The sequence below is a fragment of the Gekko japonicus genome, unplaced genomic scaffold (assembly GCF_001447785.1).
Source record: "Gekko japonicus isolate JY-2015 unplaced genomic scaffold, Gekko_japonicus_V1.1 scaffold3185, whole genome shotgun sequence".
Taxonomy (NCBI): Eukaryota; Metazoa; Chordata; class Lepidosauria; order Squamata; family Gekkonidae; genus Gekko; species Gekko japonicus.
Genome location: NW_015160932.1, coordinates 110,417 through 130,001, shown reverse-complemented (window position 1 = coordinate 130,001; position 19,585 = coordinate 110,417). Strand labels below are relative to the sequence as shown.

At 43.6% G+C, this 19,585-nt stretch overlaps 1 protein-coding gene across 2 annotated transcripts; it reads right to left on the bottom strand.

Moving 5' to 3' along the window:
* Positions 1-439: 439 nt before the first annotated feature.
* On the bottom strand, positions 440-12,009 carry LOC107121981 (transmembrane protein 183A-like). Of its 2 annotated transcripts, none has more exons than XM_015425004.1 (8): positions 11,816-12,009; positions 11,638-11,727; positions 9,892-10,044; positions 8,153-8,312; positions 5,261-5,441; positions 2,208-2,282; positions 1,509-1,661; positions 440-863 (listed from the first exon to the last, which is right to left on the bottom strand). In XM_015425004.1, the coding sequence occupies exons 1-8, from the start codon at positions 11,919-11,921 to the stop codon at positions 681-683; spliced, it is 1,101 nt and encodes a 366-aa protein (XP_015280490.1). In that variant the 5' UTR covers positions 11,922-12,009; the 3' UTR covers positions 440-680. The 2 variants fall into 2 exon arrangements, with proteins under 2 accessions (XP_015280490.1, XP_015280497.1); XM_015425011.1 differs by having other exon boundaries at positions 1,509-1,652.
* Positions 12,010-19,585: the final 7,576 nt, after the last annotated feature.

The window sequence follows — 19,585 nt, the reverse complement described above, 5'->3', positions numbered from 1 at the left end:
AGACTGATCTGAAGTGACCAAGGTAACATGGAAGGGAAATGTATATTCTTAGTGTAAAACTAAAAAGGCAGCTATTAAAAAGGTTCCACTGAGCCCTAGTTCACATTTTTCCTATACATTTGCCTGCATTTGGGAAATGAGTGTTTATCATCATACCTCAGGCACATGGAGAGCATTTCCTTCTATGAGTTCATGGATCTGTGAGGAAATCGAAACGTATGACAGCACAGCCATCTTTGTAGACAACAGAAATAGGAGCGCTAGCCCAGCAGTTGTCTTTGAGCACATTTTAAAAGGAACACCAAAAACACTTGATCATCCCTCCCCTATATCATTAATAAATGAACGGTTAGAGAAGTATTTCTAGCCACATATTGCACAGAAGCAAAACACTGGCTACTTTTAAAGAAAAAACACAGGACAAGTTGAGTTAGCACCAGAAGAATTTTAGTCGAAGTTGTGTCTTTTTCCAGATCAAAAACTATGCCTTACATCACTGTTTAGCACAACCCCATTACCAGAGAAGTTTACTCCCCACTGGTGATCAAACAATGTATACAGAGGCTGGCTTATCAAGTTCAGTCATTTCTGGAGGCTGTATAGAATATAATCTACAACTAAAATGAAAATTAGGCTTCCTAAAGATTTCAGTTCATACCAAGCAAACTACTTGGGAGTCTTCAGTTGTGTGAATATGGGAACTGTGGGTGCCACCAGTCAAAAAGGCGCACACTGTGCACAGGGTCCATGATAACCTGCACTCCATGGTCAAATCGAGGTTTCTTGCCATTCCACACTGGAGAATCATGGAATACCATTTTTACTCTGTGATGCCTCATATCAGTACTTACATTTATTGTGAACTGTGAAGGAGACAAAACATGAAGTAGTAAGCATTCTTTCTGTAGCATGCTCAGTCCAATAAAGTAAGTGGCATTTTAATGCAACCAAGCTTTCTACAGCATCATTTAACTTGTAAATATTTTCAGAGTAAGCATAATCTTTGAGAAAATACTTGGAATTGTGAAATTGTGGTTAAAAGACCACAAACTCCTCAACTTTTCTGGTAATATTACATTTCTAGGATTTTATTATTTATGTTATTTATTTACTTCATTTATATCCTCCCTTTCTCCCTAACAGGGACTCAAAGCAGCAGTGAGGCCGAATATATGTGGCTGGTCCAAGGTCACCCAGCAAAAGCTTCTGTGGCAGAGTGGGGACTTGAACCTGGGGCATCGAGATTCCAGCCCAGCACTGTAGTCATTACGCACTGTACACAAAACTAGTATGGGAAGGAAGAGACCAATTTTAATGCTGCTATACAAACACATTTTAAGCTCAGAAGCAGATGCAATGACTCTGTCCTATCCACAAAAATGTCTAGTATTCACCAGACAGAAATCATGCCACTGTCTCACTATGTACTACAGAAATGTTTTTTGCTCTAGCCACTCCAGCATAAAGACTGTCCTGGATGTTTTTCAGGAGTAGTGGTGAAAACTTACCAAAGTAACTGTCATGCCCATGACTATGGGTAGATATATAAAGTTGAAGGTAGTTATCTGCAGCAGGCAGCAGTCTTGGTCAGGATTTGTATGGACATCTTCATACCGGACAGGTGGCTGAAGTTTTGAATGGCTATTCTTCAACTTGGGAGACTCAAAAAAGAAAAGAAAAGTTCATTCTGCTTAGCAGAAATTGACTCCATATCCACAAACTTTCACAGGCACAAGCTCAAATTCACGGGAGGAGTGGGAATCAAAACTGCTTTGAGCTCCCTGATCTGCAAGAATTCACTGTTTTGTTCTCTAAAAGAAGGGCTTTTCATTTTGTTCTGAAGCCTTTCATTTCAGTGCCTGAATGAATCTGGAGTGCCAGCTTTCACTACGGTATGATTTCAGGTGAACAAACTATAATTTCAAGAATGGCCTAAGATCTGGGAGGACAGACAAGTCAATCATGGAATTTTTGCTTAAGATTTTACCACGAGGGGGGAAAATAAAAATGCTTTCAAAAGGTTCCTAGATACTGTAATATCCCACATTTCTTTAAATCACATTTCACAGCCAATGAGACTTGGAGAGACTCGGATCAATTTTACTGGATTGTCATCTCTTGCACACTCAATAGTTTTAAGTACTAAATACTACTACAGATTTCAAACTGCTAGCATTCAGATAATAGTAACTGTTTTATTTTCATACCTGCCTTTGGAATTTGAAGCTGAATTCCCACAGTGAAGGCTGTTTGTCAACCCTTTTAGACCAGAAAAGCAGACACTAATGAAGAAAAAAAAAGGTGTTTAATTTGTAGCCATTGTTTAACATAGCAAAAAAAGATGTAGAAGTAAAGTAGCTCTTGTAAACCAACTCAAATTAGTAAATATGGCAAAATCCATGAAACAAAATCTTTCATCCTGTTAGAAGGAGGTAGGGGAGCACGTTACTTGTTAATAGCTGTTCTGGGTAATGCCTGTGTCAAACTTCAGCCAACAAAATTAAATATATAACCCAACAGACTTATGTAGCTCACACTGGAATACAGGCAGTAAAGAAACTAATTAAATGTAAAAAGGGAAACACAAATTACAGTTTATTGGGAGATAAATTGAAGAAGTCAGTTTACATCTTCAGTGGTATTAAGAATGCTTTTAGGCACAGACTCAGTTTTCATAAGAACCCACAAATACTGCAGGAAGTTTCCACATAATATGCAACTGCATAGGAATTTGCTACATTATTTCTGGAAAGGTGACCCAAAGAATTTGATACCAAGTGTGCAGCCATGTTGGCTCACTGTAGTTTTGTACCCACTGCTTCTTACTTGTCTGAATGCCAAGTCTGTTGCTAATTCCAAGGGGCTTTCTTCTTCGATGGTTCCACAGACAAAATTCTATCTTAACTGAAAAGCTTGAATTTTAATTATGAGTATGCAATTTCTCCACAGTTATACAGCAACATGCAGAGAAAGTGAATCCTAAATGTACACAAGTGAAAGCTGGCAAAAAACCTGATTCTAACTTTTCTTTTAGATTCTAATGCCTTGCTTTTCTACACGGCTTTCCTCCATTAGCATTCAGCTTCTCTCCTCTGACTGATTACCTTTGAGCAGTATGAACATTTCATCACATCACAGCAGGTCAGACAATGTTGGCTTGGGGGGGCCAACAGTGGGAGGGCTTATAATGTCCTGGCCCCACTGGTGGACCTCCTGATGGCACCTGGTATTTTTGGCCACTGTGTGACACAGAGTGTTGGACTGGATGGCCCTTTGGCCTGATCCAATATTGGCGTCTCTTAAGTTCTCATGTTCTTAATGATTTAACATGAGGTATGGCTTCAATACAAGTCAGAGCTCTATCAGCTTTTATTTCCAAGATACTGACACTGTAGCCTATAACATATGCACTTGTCCTTGCATCTCAGGTTACCTTTACATGCAATAAAATGCAGCCTGTCAATTTATGGTTCCTGCAATTTGGGGGAGGAATATGGAACTGACAAAACATTTTTTTCATCAAATTTACAAGTTTTGTGATTGAATGCCTCTGACCACCTACAAATTGTTCACACAGAAGCATCACATTAAGAAGCAGCAAGTTAATATTGTTGTAGAACAGGAAAGAGGAAACAAGCTGCATGCCAAAGCTTATATTTCAGACTAAAGTTCAATAGTCTAGACAAGCAATAATGATTTCAAAGTACGCGAACAATTTTATACACACAACAGCCAGAGGAAATACACTTCAAGACACCTCTCAAATGTGCATTTAGGATAGGAAACCCACATTTTGGATTTATGAGGAACAGTTTATTTTATTAACATAGTCTGGGATTAGTGACAACAACCTATGAAAGCTCTCTTTCTATTACCTTGGCAGTCATTCACAAGATTTATTAAACATACACAAGCAGTCCAAAATGTACCATCCTTGATGCAACTGTGCCACTATGAAAAAATCAGCACAATACCGCCTTATGAGCAGACAGCAAACCTGCTACCTAAACCAACAGCTAATAGGACTGCCTTTACTTTAATCTCAAATTAGAGCACATAGAACCATCTTTATCAAGGCTTCATGCACAAGCCAAACAGTCAATTAGCATGCAGTAGTGAGGGACATTTATGCAAATTGCCCCCTAGATATGCTGTAATGGAAACATGCTCTCTACACTTAATCTCTCTTCCACACAAAATCTGTTTCAGTGAGCAGCTTTGGATATTAGTTACAAGGAGGAAAGTAATTACCTCCTAAGGGGCAGAGGACGTCATCCACATATCAGCTGTCCTGCCCTTCAGATGTGTACCATATGGCCTGCTGCTCCAAAGAGTGTGGGTATCTTATGAGCAAACTTCTGCTGACATCAAAACGGCTCCAGTGTCCCACAAAAGCTACACTAGGAAAGAGAAAAGGAAATTAAATAGGAAAAGCTGGATTGAGTAACCAAAGGATCTAAATCTCCCTGCCTTATACACATCATGTACGTGGTCATCTCCCGTAAGTGAGAGGAGGCTCTAAATAGGTAAAAGCAAAATCCTAATGTACAGGCTCTCTGATGGTACAATGTGCAAAGGCACACAGAAGTTAATACAAAAGTGTGACTTTTTTCCTTAATGCCAAGATGCAGTGGAATCAAGTTGATATTGAATTTCTGAACTTTTGAGGATTTAAGCCAAACCGCAACCATTACTGCAATACAAACTTTCACATTTAATTTCCTTTCCAAAGTCAATTTCTTATACACAAGGGATATATAAATTGTTAGCATGATATAGCATTATCTGTGGACACCAAAGCCGTTGTGATGTGAACATGAGAAAATTCAAAATGCCACTCCTTCCACTGGACTGCGAGTTGGCTTGCCCCTTCTCCAGCTGCAATAGGAAAAACTTGAGAGGGGAATGAAAGCTGCTTTGACACAATTAACATACATATATTGTTACTAGACGAAACAGAGATGACTATATTAATGACTATGCCCCAAAACTGAATGTGAATCCTCTCTCTTAAGACATTTTAATTTCTACTGTAATTCTCTATTATTTAGCAGGCCAAACATCAGCTAATCCTAGAATAAACCTCCCTGAGAAACTCAGCATTAAACTGCAAGTAGAGATGCACACAAATGCTCCTAGCAAGCATAAGCTATGTCAGGAGCTGAATGAGAGGATTCATTCACAAACATTTCATTGCCTTACTAAAAACAAGTTAAAGAATTAATAAGAACTCTCCCTCTACCCCAATGCTGTTACTTACTTTTGAATTTTTTAGAGTGCTGGGAGTAGTCTCTGGGATAGCTGGATTTCTGGCTATTCGAGAAGCAAAAGGTCTATACATGTGGTATAAAGATCGAATTACACATGCTCGAAGACAATACATCTTTGCCATTGACTCTGGCTGTAAACGGATTGGGAGGGGCGCATTCCTGTTGTAGTGCCTATAAAGAGAGATCATTCAAATAACACCATGTTTCAGGTAAGTATAATTTAAATCAGTTCTCAGATTCTGAGCTTCGGTTTCCCATCTAAATTTATTCTGCTTTCTCCCCTCTTGAACATATGCTTTTACATGGTAAGGGGGGCATTGCGTGTGTCAGTGAAGCTGAAAGCAATAGTGTAAGGAGTTTAGTCTCTGTCAAGAGGCTAAACTCCTAACTGAGTCATTCAAGGCAGAATGGTCACTGGTGAAACACCCTCCAGGAGCCAATGGCATTGGCCACATCACCACAAGAGAACACACAGTTCCAATGGTGATGGGGGCAGTGGAATCCTTCAAGGGTTGCTACTGGGCAGCAGCAGTAGTGGAAGGTGACACTGGCAGAAGATCTGTCATAGATGACTGTGGTGACACTTCAGCAAACCCTGGTTAGTACTGCGCAGAAGGCGGCAATGGTAAACCACTTCTGATCATCTCTTACCTTGAAAACCCTATGAGACAATCCAAAACAAAAAAAGATATAGTGCTGGAGAGCAGGACCCCTAGGTTGGATGGCACTCAGCCACTGGGGAAGAACCAAGGAAAAGTATGAGTACTGCTATTCTTAATTATGCTACTGAGCTAAAGCTGGAAGGATGTTCAGTTGTTCATGAGAACGGATGCAAAAGTGAAGTCCAAAGCTATTTAACAAATAGAAACATGGAACACGAATCAAGGTAACCTTGAAATTGTAAAACAAGAAATGGAACTTTTAAACATTGCAATCCTGGGGATTAGTGAATTAAGTGGACTGCATTAGGACATTTTCTGTCTGAAAATTATGATGCCTTTTACTCTGAAAATGACAAGCATGAAAGAAACAGTTGCTCTACGAGTGAGGCGCAATGTAGCACAAGCAATCAGGGAATGTGACTGTAAGCCACTTTGAGACTCCTTGAGAAAAGTGGAGTATAAAAACCTACTCTTCTACTTTTACTAAGAACTGCAGATTAATTACTATGTATGGGTCTGAAAGTTGGACAATGGAGAAGGCTGACAGTAAGAAAGTTGATTCCTTTGAAATGTGGTGTTGGAGGAGAGTTTTATGGATACCACGGACAGCCAAAAAGAAAAGCTAAAATGACAAAACTGAGGCTATCATACTTTGGCACATTATGAGTCTCTGGAAAAGACAATAATGATAGGCAAAGTTGAAGGCAGCAAGAAAAGAGGAAGACACAAAATGAGATTAATTGACTGAAGGAAGCCAAGGCCCTCAGTTTGCAAGACCTTAGTAAAGCCATTAATAATAGGACGCTCTGGAGGCCATTGATTCATAGGGTCACCATAAATTGGAAGCGACCTGACAACACTTAACGCACATGCTTTTTGAGATCCCCAACACAACACTACCATCTGTACATAGCGTAGCAGGCAGAGACCCTTCCACACAGCTGTGTAGATGCTGCTTAATATGTTCAAGCAGTTGTGGAGTGGGGCACTAGTTTATTACATTTAACACAAAAAGACACATTGAGCCCCCCTAAAAGCGCAAATAGGGAAACATGATTAGATTCAAGCTACATACCTTCCCAAATCAGGTAAGAATGTGGGATCAAGTGGAGGAGCAGTTCCCCCCCCCCCAGGTCTAATTTGAATTAGTGAGGACCTTCTGCTGGAGGGTATTCAAACTAGTTGTAGTTACTTTAAAATTAGGTCCTACCAATAAATCTGACTAACCAAAGCCCAAGTTTACATTTAAAGAGATAGTGGAAAAGAAACAATTCAATAATGTAATTGTTGAAATACCTATATGAAAAAGTCTTACAACAAATAAAGAAAATGAATCTCAGAAAAGATACCAGTTTTTATTGAATATCCTGAAAACCCTGGTGCCCAGCTACTCTCTACTTGTTTCTTATCACGTGCTGCAGTCCTCTCACAGTCAGCCAAGTTAAAACAACTCACCATGACTTTTTACATATTAGGGCACCATTACATCACATTTGTGTCTGAGAACAACCACTAGTACTTGTAACAAATTACAGCTTGCTATAAATGTTAGCCTTTTTAAGGACTTTAAAAAAATATGCACTAGTGTGAACAATGCCATTGATAAACATGCTTCTGACCAATTAGACTCTTCCAGAGATATATGCTCGGGTGTGTACCCCCCCCCCCCCAATTCTCATAATGTGACATATTATACAGGCATTCTGTATTAAAATGTACACATGATCAAGAAGGGGGGGGAAGGACTGCATGAACCAGGCTACCAAAAAGTGCTCTCATCAGATATTATATTAATATGGGGTAGGAATATAACTCCTCCACCACCTATGGGAAAAGAACTATTGGCCAATTAGCTACAGTAACCAGCTTGCAGTGGCTGCAATTCACTCCTCCATTCTAGCATCCTCAAGATAAGCAATGTGGCTGAGTCTTTATACCTCATATCAATTTGCATATCATTATTTGAATATACATAACAAAATATGCATGATTAATACTATTGTTCTAATTAAGCTTGTTCATTTGCACGGATAACCTTCCTATAGTATAGTGATAAAACAGGAATAGCTCAGAATTTGGAGAATCCTAAGTCACTAACAGTTCCAGTACTAATTATAACCTTTTAAGTGTGCTGAAGTCAACAGGCTTAGAAGGATGCAACTCTGCTTAGGATTCTACTGTACGTCATCTAGCAAATAAATGCTTGATAAACCGTCATACCTCCTGTACAGTCTGGTCCAAAAGGCAGCAGTGCAAGTGGCAGTCCAGGCTCTTTTACAAATAAGAGAAAAATTCACAATATCTTCTGGACGAATGTAGGATGCCAGCACCAACCAAATATCAATGGGATATTCCTTGCCTACTGCTCCATCAGTATTTTCTAGATAAAAAAATACGTGTTACCAATAGGAATGTAAATTACTAAACACTTAAATAAGCCTTAATGTACTATTTACATGTTTTTGTAAATGTTTAATATGTAAATGTTTAAGCCATACTGTTCCCGAGCATTCCTGACACAAGCAGTACACGTGTCATAGTCCTGGTGTACCAATAAACAGAATTCTTCTTATGAAGCACTGTGTTGTGTGACCTATCGAACCCTGACACAGAGGAGCTTTCAACTCCTTTCCCTTCCCCTCCCCACAACAGACACCCTGTGAGGTAGGTGGGGCTAAGAGAGCTCCTTCGAGAACTGCTCATGACAGAACAGCCCTTGAGAAGATCTCTTCCATGTAACTGAAGCTGTTTTTAATTAATATTTAAATAATTATTATCAAATTAAAGAGCTGCTTTTTTAAAACAACGTTTACATCCCTAGTTACCAGTAATGCCAATATCAAAAATCTTCAGGGCTAGCAGTGACCCAATGTCAGTTTAGGAGGATTAGAAAGGAAAAAAAAAAGTGTCTTTTTTTTTTTTGCAAAGAGGCTACAGGTGGTTTTTTAAAAAATTGGATCTGTTATAGTAAGATGATAATATAGCTTTAATCTATTTGAAATGGTAGATCTTTTATTTAGTTAAACTGTTTCATTAGGAAGCTAGAGCATGATGCCAGACTAAACAACAGTACAAGGGTAGTAAGGGAAACGCTCAGAAAAAAAAATTATATTTAACTGTGTATTGATTCATTGTTTTAAATTTGTATTCTTTTATTGTTTTATTTCTTTTGTTCTTGTTAGCTGCCTTGAGCAGATATCTGAAAGGGTATGATATGTAAACCAATAAACAGGGAGTAAGCAAGTGCACGGGACAACTCTTGGTTACCTCCAAGAACAGGAGAGAAAAGCACACCTCTTCACTCTGGATGCAGTTTCAGTTATTTATTAACTTAGTTTGAGCTCAATGAGCATACGTAACAGTTACTCCATTTTATCGCTACAAGAACACTGTGAGGGTGCAGAGATGGACAGGTCCAAGAATCTTCAGTGACCTTTATAACTAAGTAGAGATTCAAACCCATGTCTCCTGGTTCAACTCCAACATTCTATACAATTCACTAGCTAGATAGGAGTTTGCTCTCTATCCTACTGAGAATTAATTAAATATTGTATGGCAATATGTGTAGTATAATACGAAAACCAAAAAGAACTGAAAATGTGACGCTTAATAAATTTCTTTAAGAATCAAATTATACAAAAAGTGAACAATAATATACAGAATAATAGAAAAATGACGGTGATCTCCCAAGCATACCCCCTAGCCTGAGAGAGCTCTGCAAGAACTGTGACTGGCCCAAATTCAACCAGCTGGCTTCATGTGGAGAAGTGCGGAATCAAACCCAGTTCTCCAGATTAGAGACTGTCGCTCTTAACCACTACACCATGCTGGCTCTCCTACAGAGAAACTCGTAGGAAGATCATTAGTCAAAGAAATAAATGCATAGACATTCAGTCACAGAGTTTACATGCAGGTAACCATTCAAAAATTGGAATTATTAAATAAGCCACAGCTCTTACCTCTATGTCTCTTGCTTTTCTTTTTCTGAGATAATATTCTATCACTAGTGAAGTCCTTAGAATCCATTTCATCACTACTGCCACAGGATTCTGTTGCTGATAGTACTTCATCAGTAGGTACAAAAGAGGCCTCCAAACCACAAAGTGATTTTACTAGAACCATAAACACACATAGAGAGTATATTAAGATATACTAGCTGATAAATGTTCATGAGGGACTTCAGTCTACTAATTTTACTGCCAAAGTAAAAGAAAAAAAGAAAAGAAAAAGGGTAGTTCTAAATCCAGCACATAATCTATTCTACAAAACTTCAGGTTATATCCCACTCAAAAATGTGGCTGTCAGTCAAAACTACATTAAGGCATTCTTTAGTTATGATTGATTATAGGCACTGAAAAGGACCACAACGTCAGAGCTCAATCACAGGATTATACCTGAGGCAAGATAAGCCATCCAGTAGCCTTCAGTGAACTCATTTATGCCAGCAGCAGTCAACCTTTCTGACAAGTCCTAGGGTGCTACAAGTGCCACTTCTATATTACAAGCTGGCCACTTGTGAACTATGCAGTCCAAACTGCAATGTAGTGCAAGAAGCAAGCAGGTACATGAGAAGAGTACCTGCTTGGCTTGTTTACATTTGGCAACTTGAACTATTTGCCACGTTCTGAACTTCTAGGGAAGTGAACTTTCAAGGACTGCTGCTCTTCTGACATAGGGGGAAATGACTTCCTGACCCCAAATATGGTAAACTAGGGCACAAGCATAATCCATTATTCAGATTATCCCCTTCTATGTTCCTGGCTATGGCAGTTCCTGATGCCAAAGAAAAATTGGGGAAAGGGGACCCGTCACCATAAATATTGGCAGAGAAAACACCTAATTGATCCGTATGGTCAAAAACAGAGGCTTCATGGGTAAAAGTCACATCGCAGTCCATATGCATGCTTCACCTACAGTAAGACTCATTATATTCACAGCCGTTCTAGAAACATTGTATCAGAAATGTATACACTTCCTGTTTAAATCTGTTTTATGATTCAGTGGAAGATGACCTAGGAAGTTGGCCAAATGCCAGTCATGATGCAAACCATCAAGAGATCAACAAGCAGAGTGCCACAGTACAACCAAGCCCAGTCATCTTTAGCATCTTTCCCCCCAAAATGATAAATATCAGGCTCTTTCCTTTAAAGAAATTGTTTCTGCATAAAAAAGCATGAGACTGCTCTAAGAACTTCTAAAGAATCCCTAGGATTGCTAACTCTGGGTTGGGAAACCCCAGAGATTTTGGGGGTGGAGCCTAGGCAGTGTTTGGAGAGGGACCTCAGCAGGATATAATGCCATACAGCTGACTCTCCAAACCATCCATTTTCCCCAGTGGAACTAATCTCTGCAGTGTGGAGATCAGTTGTAACCCTGGGAGATCTCTCAAGGCTCACCTGGAGGTTGGTAACCACCACTGACGTTTCATGTCCCCCCAGCACACAATCTGCTCAACCACCCTTATTAGTTCTGGTCCAAGTAAGCAAACCAAAATGCCAGTGTAACCCTATAAAGAGCAACATTTGATTTTATTAGACTGGAGTGGCTGCACAAGAGGGCACTTCCAATGCGTTAAGTCTCTGAAGCGCAGCAAAGCTCTTGCAGGAGCAGGCCGCAGCTCCTCATCGCGGTGCGATGATCGCACTGGCGTGATTCTTCGGATCAGAAACTGCTGTCGTGGACGGGCCCTTCACACCCGAACTCACCTTCCTGCTGCACCGCGTTGGCTACAGCCTTCTTCATGCGCCCCGATCTCACCACGGCGGGATCTGAGTTGGCGTAGTCGGCCACAGTCACTGCGGAGAGAGCGCCAGAGAGTCAGCGACCCGAGCGGAGGGGCAACGGCCGCCAACCACGACAGACTCAGGAGGACCGGCTACTCACCGCGCTCCGAACAGACGTCGTCAGCCCGAAACTTGAGGCGCTTCCGGGTTCCACGCTTTCGCATGGCGAACGGAGGTGCCACTACCGGACGGTCCCGAGGCGCCATTTCCTCCACAGTGGCCGAGCCGCGGAGCCTCCCTGGTCGGCCCCGCGCCGCTCCTCGGCCATCCCGCTCCTACCGGCACCTGAGTGGCCTCAGTTCCAACTCTCGCGACAGCACCAGTTCTCTCGGCATCATCGGTGCTTCTGACGCAATCAACATGCGACAGTAACGGCTGGAAGGACAGCCCCGGAGAACGCAGCTCATGCTAACTTGGGGGCGCGGAGCGTGATTAATGTATTATTGTTCACCCACGATTCCTTTTTAAATTCGCCAGCAAGGGACATTTTCCGTCCCCGTAAGCCGAAGAACCAGGGCGGGACCGTAGACAGGCTTGGAAGGAGAGACTTGAGATAAAATCTCGGTTCGGCGGACCTTGAACGAGTCACTTTCTTTTCTCGGATGATCTTACAAAAGTATTGCCAGGATGCAGTGGCTAAACAACTCTATTCAGAAGCAGTATTCCTTCTAAGCTGAGTTAGTGTGAGCTAGCTCACAGTTTTTTAGCCTCTGGCTCGCCCATTTTTGTCTTAGCTCAGGAAAGATGGCTCCAGAGCAAACTAATTTATGCAGTAGCCAAATCACCTGCTCACAACTTTAATGCCAGTTGCTCACAAAGTAGAATTTTTGCTGACAGGACTCCATAGCTTAGAGAGAGCATTGTTCAGAAGTAAATCTAATGCTACTCAATACAATACACTCACAGGAAAGTGCCCTTAGGATAGTCCTTGACACATATAAAAGGGATACAAAAAGAAAAGGGTTATATAGCAAATTCTATACATCAAAGGTTATTATACATTACATAGGCCCCAGTCACATGGCAAAGTTGCCGCAGTAGAGGCACAGGAGTCCCGCGGATTTTCCGGGCACAATCGCACCCCAACATCTGGGAAGCGCATTGCTCCCGTGGCGAACCCGTGGCTCCCCGCCGAAGGTGCGGATTAAAAAACTAGTACTTACGAGGTACTAGTTTCCAGAAACTGCAGGCCAAGGGCAGGCATCTGATCGCGTTTCCGGTGGACTTCCGTGGCATCCAGCGCCCGTCTCCGCATGTTGCGCTACAGCGCCCAACAGCGCGTGCGCACAAAGAGCGATTGCTAGTGCGATCGCGCGCCGCGGCTTCTGTGCTGGATACCCGTGCAGGATACCCGTCTGGTTGGCATCTCCCCCCTAACCATGGGACCTCGACCGGGACGTGTGCTCGGCTGGCAGCGCATTAGTTTCCTCCGGGGCAATTAGCCACGCCTTCCCCCCGCGACATCCGGCCCGTGTGACAGGAGCCATACATCTATAGAACAGAAAATATTTCTCCCCAACATTCCCTTCATTATAATTTTAAGATATTTTCTATAAAATACAATAGTCCTTACTTTTTCTCATTCTAAATGTGTCTTCTGCTTACACACATTTCTTTTGAAATGCACTTCACTCTCTAAATCCTCACTTAAAAGGTTTGATTTCGTCTCCACTATGTCATCGCTGCTTATAGCAGTCAATAGAGAATTCAGAGGTAGAGGTAATATTCAGGATGTTTATAGGATGTTATGCTACAGTTGGGCTGTGCTTTAGTGTCCCTCCATCTGTTTCTTAGAGAACTTGTTGTATGCAGTAGACATACACTCAGCTCAATTTGCTCTGGTCCAAGTAAGGAAGTTACAACGCTTCCCTGCTGGCCCAGGTTGGGAGTAGTCAAAGTCTGCTGTAGCCTACATCCTCAAATGGGGCATGCTCAGATCATTTTTGTAAAGTTGTGCAGTATTTTTTCCTTCCAAGCAATCTTACTAAGGACAACTCAGCCTAATTATCTTCACTTCAAGCTCAATTTGCTATCAAAGCCCTTCTTATCCTGGTGAAAACCTTACATCAGTGGTTCCAAAACCTTCTTGAGTCTGTTGGCATCTTTGGAATTCTGACGCGGGGTGATGCCACAACTACAAAATAGCTGCCAGAAAAGGGGGAGCGGACCACAAAATGTCAGGGAGTGAGGTTATGCATAACTCTAATAGTAAGTCTTCAACATTTTAGCAGAAATTTAGCAGAAGCAGCGATCATCACATCATCGAAAAACAGGGTGACGCCGGGGATTCCTTTGAGGAGAGAGTCCATTAATTGTTGGAATAGGCCCGGTGCCACGCTCACCCCGAATTGCAGCCTCTTGACACGGAATGCCCCCTGGTGGGTCACAATGGTTTGCGCTTCAGCAGTTGCCTCATCTACCGGCAAATGCGATAAGCTTGGGCGAGATCCAGTTTACCAAAGATCGTTGCCCCCCCCCCAAAAGTGGCCAGTACGTGGCTAACCACAGGCACCGGGTATGCGTGGTCTTGTAGCGCCTTGTTCAGCGTACATTTATAGTCCGCGCAGATGCGGACCGCCCCATTCGGCTTCTCTACCACGACAATTGGGGTCTCCCATGCTGCATGGGAGACTGGTTCCAGGACGCCTTGAGCTACTAGGTGATCCAGTTCCGCGTCGATTTTAGGCTTGACCGACAACGGAACCGTCCTGGCGTGCATACGGATGGGGGCCACCCTTGGGTCTAAGCGCAGGGACACCGGGGGGGCCGTAAATCTGCCCAGCGAGTCATCAAAAACTGCGGGAAATTCTCGGCAAATCCCTTTAAAATCCTGAGTTATACAGAGCTGGACTCCCTTGACTGAAATTCCCAGGGGCGCAAACCAGGCCCGACCCAGCAAGCTGACCAGGTCACCTTCGACCACAATCAAGTCCAACCGGCCCTTGAGCTTCCCGTATTGCACTCTGAAAGTCCCGACCCCCTTGATGAGCACCCGGTTTCTCTGGAAATCCATGAGCATGACCTGGGCTGGGCGCAAGCGTGGCTCCCCCTTTGGGCATAAACATTTAAGCATGGCCTTGGAAATAATAGAGGCCGCGGATTCGGAGTCTATCTCCATAAGGCAAGGGGATCCTTCAATTGTTACTGTGGCCTCAATTTTAGGGGTAGGCGATTTTCCGGGGAGTTGCAATACCTTTTCCGCTGTCTGTGTGAGTTGGTAGAGGTCCTCGGCCTCTGCGTCATCCTCGAAGTGGGCTTCCGCTCTGTGACGCGGTGGCTGGGTCCTGCTGGAGGCTTTGGAGCGACATGCCCGGGTGATGTGGCCAGTATGCCCGCAGTTCCGACAACCGGCGCCTCGAAACTGGCATGCCTTTCTGTCGTGTGGGTCACCACAACTGGCGCATACTGGAGCTGACGCGCCGGGATGCTGGCGGGCGGAGCTCGCGTTCGCTGCTGGGGAGCGGCGCGGTGCTTGGGTGTGGTGGACCTCCGTGCCGTCGAGGTCTGCCAGCGAGGGGATGGTGGCCTGGTGTGTGGTGGAGGCCGCTGGGTGGGACCTCTCCCACGCGGTGGCGGTGGCCGACGCTATGGTAACCATCTCCCCCTCCATTATGCGTCACCGCAACTTCTCCTCCCGCAGACCGGTGACAAAGCGGTCTCGCAGGGCCAGGTCCAAGTGTGCCTCGAATTTGCAGTCCGATGCCAGGCGGCGGAGCTTGGCAAGGAACTCCGCGGCAGTTTCATGGCCTTGCTGACTCCGCTGGTGGAACACCACGTGGCACGTCATCTCTGAAGGCTTAGGCGTGTAGTGGTTCTGGACGGCCGAGACCAGCCCTGATCCCGGAGCAAGGGCCATTGTGCTGGTCGGTTGCGGCTGCGGCTGGGAAGCGGCTTGCTCGTTGCTCATTGCTTGGAGGAGCGTAGGTAGCGTTGTCTTCCTCGCCGAGTCCCGACAGCCCAGCTGGAGTGCTCAGCGGGATCCCACCTTCGTCGCCATTATTGTGTAGTGGGTTGAACGCATGTCGAATGTAGTGAGACCGATGTAGTGATCCGCATGGTTTACTGGTACACAACAAAGAAAAAGACAAATGCCTAGCTGGCCAACTATATACATACCTGGGGACACACCCCTAGGTCCCGTTGGTGGGTTTAAATCTCCCGCCACAGTCCCATTGGTTCCCCAGTGGAGAGACCAGGAGCCTAGTCCCCATTGTTACTCCAGAGTCAAGCTCTGGAGTGTTCACTGGCCCCTGGTGGCGGTCAGCGGACACAACATCCTTTTAATTAATTTATTTGTTTTTATTTGATTTATATCCCGCCAGGACAGGCTCAGGGTGGCTTACAACAGCACAATTTTAAAACATATTGTTTAAAAATATTTTCTTGCATATACTTTCAGTCATGGAATGAACCTCTTTGTGCTGTGGTGGCAGCTACTGCTGCCAAATGTGTCTGGGGGAGCCTGTGGGTCCCATGGTGAGGACCCCTGCCTTATATTGTAACCCACACCCTCTCTTATATTTCTGATATTTGGCTTAGTTGATTTATCCTGCCATTGTAATTAATAAGAGATTTGTTCCCATTTCTTCATTTTTTCCATACAATGTTTGCGGTTCCATGCTCCCATTTTTTTGACATTTGAACTATTGCTCACAGAATTGCCATCCTCAGTAACTCAGTTATACAATATTCATAGGAAAACTAATTGACTAAGAAACAACACATTTCATACAGAAATGAAAGACTTTTGAAAGGCCCTAGGACTAGCTACTATATATTGTGCATTGATTATAGGTAGAATTACCAGCTGACCAGAAAAAAAGACTTGGTCTGATTTTGTGCTTTTAAGAGGTGTTTGAGATGTAGAAATGAGCAGGTGGAAGTTTCAAGACACAGAGGTTTAGGGTCACTTGTTAAAGTGTGTGTATCACATTGCCATTAAAGGAACAGCTTTGTGGGCTCTTGGAAAATGAGCACTTAATAGTGCTGGAGTTATCAGACTAGTGAAAATGTTCTGTTTGGTTCAGTGCCTATTAGAGTAGAGTGTGTAAAATTATACCCTTATTCTCAAGATACTGCAAATTCAGGATGATAGTCTCCTGAACACAGAAGATGGTGCAGCTTTTAAAAAAACATCTGTTACTCCAAGATTAAATTTTGCATTAAAAATATTTTTTCCTTTCTCTTGCAATAAAAAAATTACATAAAATGTTTATGCTAGTTTTTGTCAAAAACAGAATAGATAAGTGGCAGTAGATCACACAATAGCAAACACCTTTCTTTAAAAAGCCCACTGAAAGCTCTGTGGTGACACAGGAAAAAAACACACCATTGGGGGACATTGTACTTGAGAGAGTGTCAGAAGACCACTGGGTTCTTAACCAGATATGACTTCCCAAGGATGATTTGATTCCTCTGTCGTTGCACCTGGGACCATGGAATAAATCTTCTGGTAATCTGACCAAGACTGGGTGGGACTCTCATGGATAAAGTAGAACACACCAATAAATATAATCAGATTTATTGAAAGAAATTTAAAAAGTGGTTCAGGCTTAAATGCAGGCAGATATAAAACAACAAAGTCTAGCTTCCTGCATAGACACACATATGTGAAGGCAGCCAAATTGCAAATTGGAGGAACTGCCAGTCCAGAGTAAGTAAGGAAATGGTTAGAGAGCATCTAGCTGCCTTAAATACTTTCAAATCTCCAGGGCCGGATGGCTTGCATCCCAGGGTGCTAAAAGAAATTGCAGGTGTTATTTCAGAGCCTCTGGCTCTTGGACTGAACCTCTGGCTCTCAGACTCCATGCTGGGCTGCGATCATACGTACCAGAAGCTGTGACAGACATGCGATTCCCCCATGGATCAGATAGACACATCTGTCCAGCATCCTGGAGTCGTTGGCGGGGCGTCTTGTTGTGCCGCAGGAGCGTTGCAAAAAGCCACCGGGGAAAGCTGGTGGTTTTGGTGTCCTGGAGTTTCTCCAGGCCCAGCTGCAACAGCATCTGGGGGCCTCTCTGGGCCCAGTGGCATCAGTGTACAGGAGCTTCATAAGGCCCAGCAGTGGTATCCAGGAGCCTCTCCGGACCCAGAGCAGCGCCCAGACATCAATGCTGCCACAGCCAGTAAGCTTCCAAGATCTGATGACCTCAGAGCCTGAGGGACGGAGCCAGTGCTGTGCCGATGCGATCAGCACGACAAGTGGGCCCGCCAACTCCAAAAGATCTCCCGAGGAGCCTGAAGAGAGGGAAAATGCCGACCTGAAGCCGAGAAGCCGAGATGAGACGAGCTGAAGACACGTCAAATGAATCCCACCGGGTGCCGTTAGGTAGTCCCGCCCCTAATATGATATATATATGTGCCCATAGATAGGGATAATACAAAACTATGTAAGCCGCTCAGAGACCCATGGGAGGGGTTCGAGCGGGGTAGAAGTTGAAGGTAAATAAATAAAAAATAAAAAATAATCTTTGAGATGTCCTGGAGTACTGGTGCTGGAAGACTGGAGAAGAGCGAATGTTGTTCCGATCTTCAAGAAGGGAAAAAAGATGGACCCAGGAAATTGCAGGCCTGTCAGTTAATCATAGAATGTTAGAGTTGGAAGGGATCTTGCAGGTCATCTAGTCCAACCCGCTGCACTCTGCAGGAGTATACTGAAAGATAGCCCTACATACCTACAACATACCCGAAAGATGCTCTCCACTCCTTGCCTCAGCCCAGCTGACTCCGCTCTGCCTCAGGCGAGGAGCAGCCTTTTGTTTCAAAATGCCTCTTCCTGCTCAGCACAGCAGAGCCCAGCACAATAGGGGGCGGGGCTTGCAATCAACAGCACTCCACAGCAACTCACTCAGCCTCCAACAACCCCCAAAGAACAAACAGCCCCAAACAAACTTAAACAGAACCCACCTCTCTCTCAGCTCCCACACAGCAGCTAGGAACGCAAAGGGAGAAAGAAAAATCCCCTACCTTCTATCAGCAACCCACCACGTGCTCTCCACTCCTTGCCTCAGCCCAGCTGACTCCATCTTTAGTTTGACAACAATACCAGGAAAAATTCTAGAGCAGATTATTAAACGCTCTGTCTGTGAGCACCTTGAGCGGAATGAGTTAATTGGTAGTAGCCAGCATGGGTTTATCAAGAATAAGTCATGCCAGACCAACCTTATCTCCTTTTTTGACAGAGTTACTAAAATGGTTGACTCTGGCAGTGCTGTGGATATAGTGTATCTAGATTTCAGTAAAGCATTTGACAAAGTTTCTCATGATATCCTTGAGGATAAGCTGGTTAAGTGTGGGCTGGATGGTGCAACCGTTGGATGGATTCATGGTTGGTTGAAAAACTGTACCCAACAAGTGCTCGTAAATGGCTCTGCGTCTACATGGACGGAAGTCTCGAGTGGAGTGCCACAGGGCTTGGTCCTAGGCCTGGTGTTGTTCAATGTTTTTTATAAATGACCTGGAGGAAGACATAGGAGGGATGCTTATCAAATTTGCAGATGACACGAAGCTGGGTGGGATTGCTAATTCTGAAGAAGACAGAGTTAGGATTCAAAATGATCTAGATAGGCTGGAACAGTGGGCTGAGACAAATAAAATGAATTTCAATAGAGATAAGTGCAAAGTCTTACACTTAGGTACAAAAAATCAAAGGGACAGATATAGAATGGGAGGGACTTGGCTTGACAGCAGCACATGTAAAAGGGATCTAGGTATTCTGGTTGATCACAAGCTAAACATGAGCCTCCAGTGCGATGTGACTGTAAAGAAAGCTAATGCAATCTTAGGATGCATTAACAGAAACATTGTGTCCAGATCACGGTAGGTGGTAGTTCCGCTCTATTCTGCTATGGTAAGGCCTCACTGGAGTACT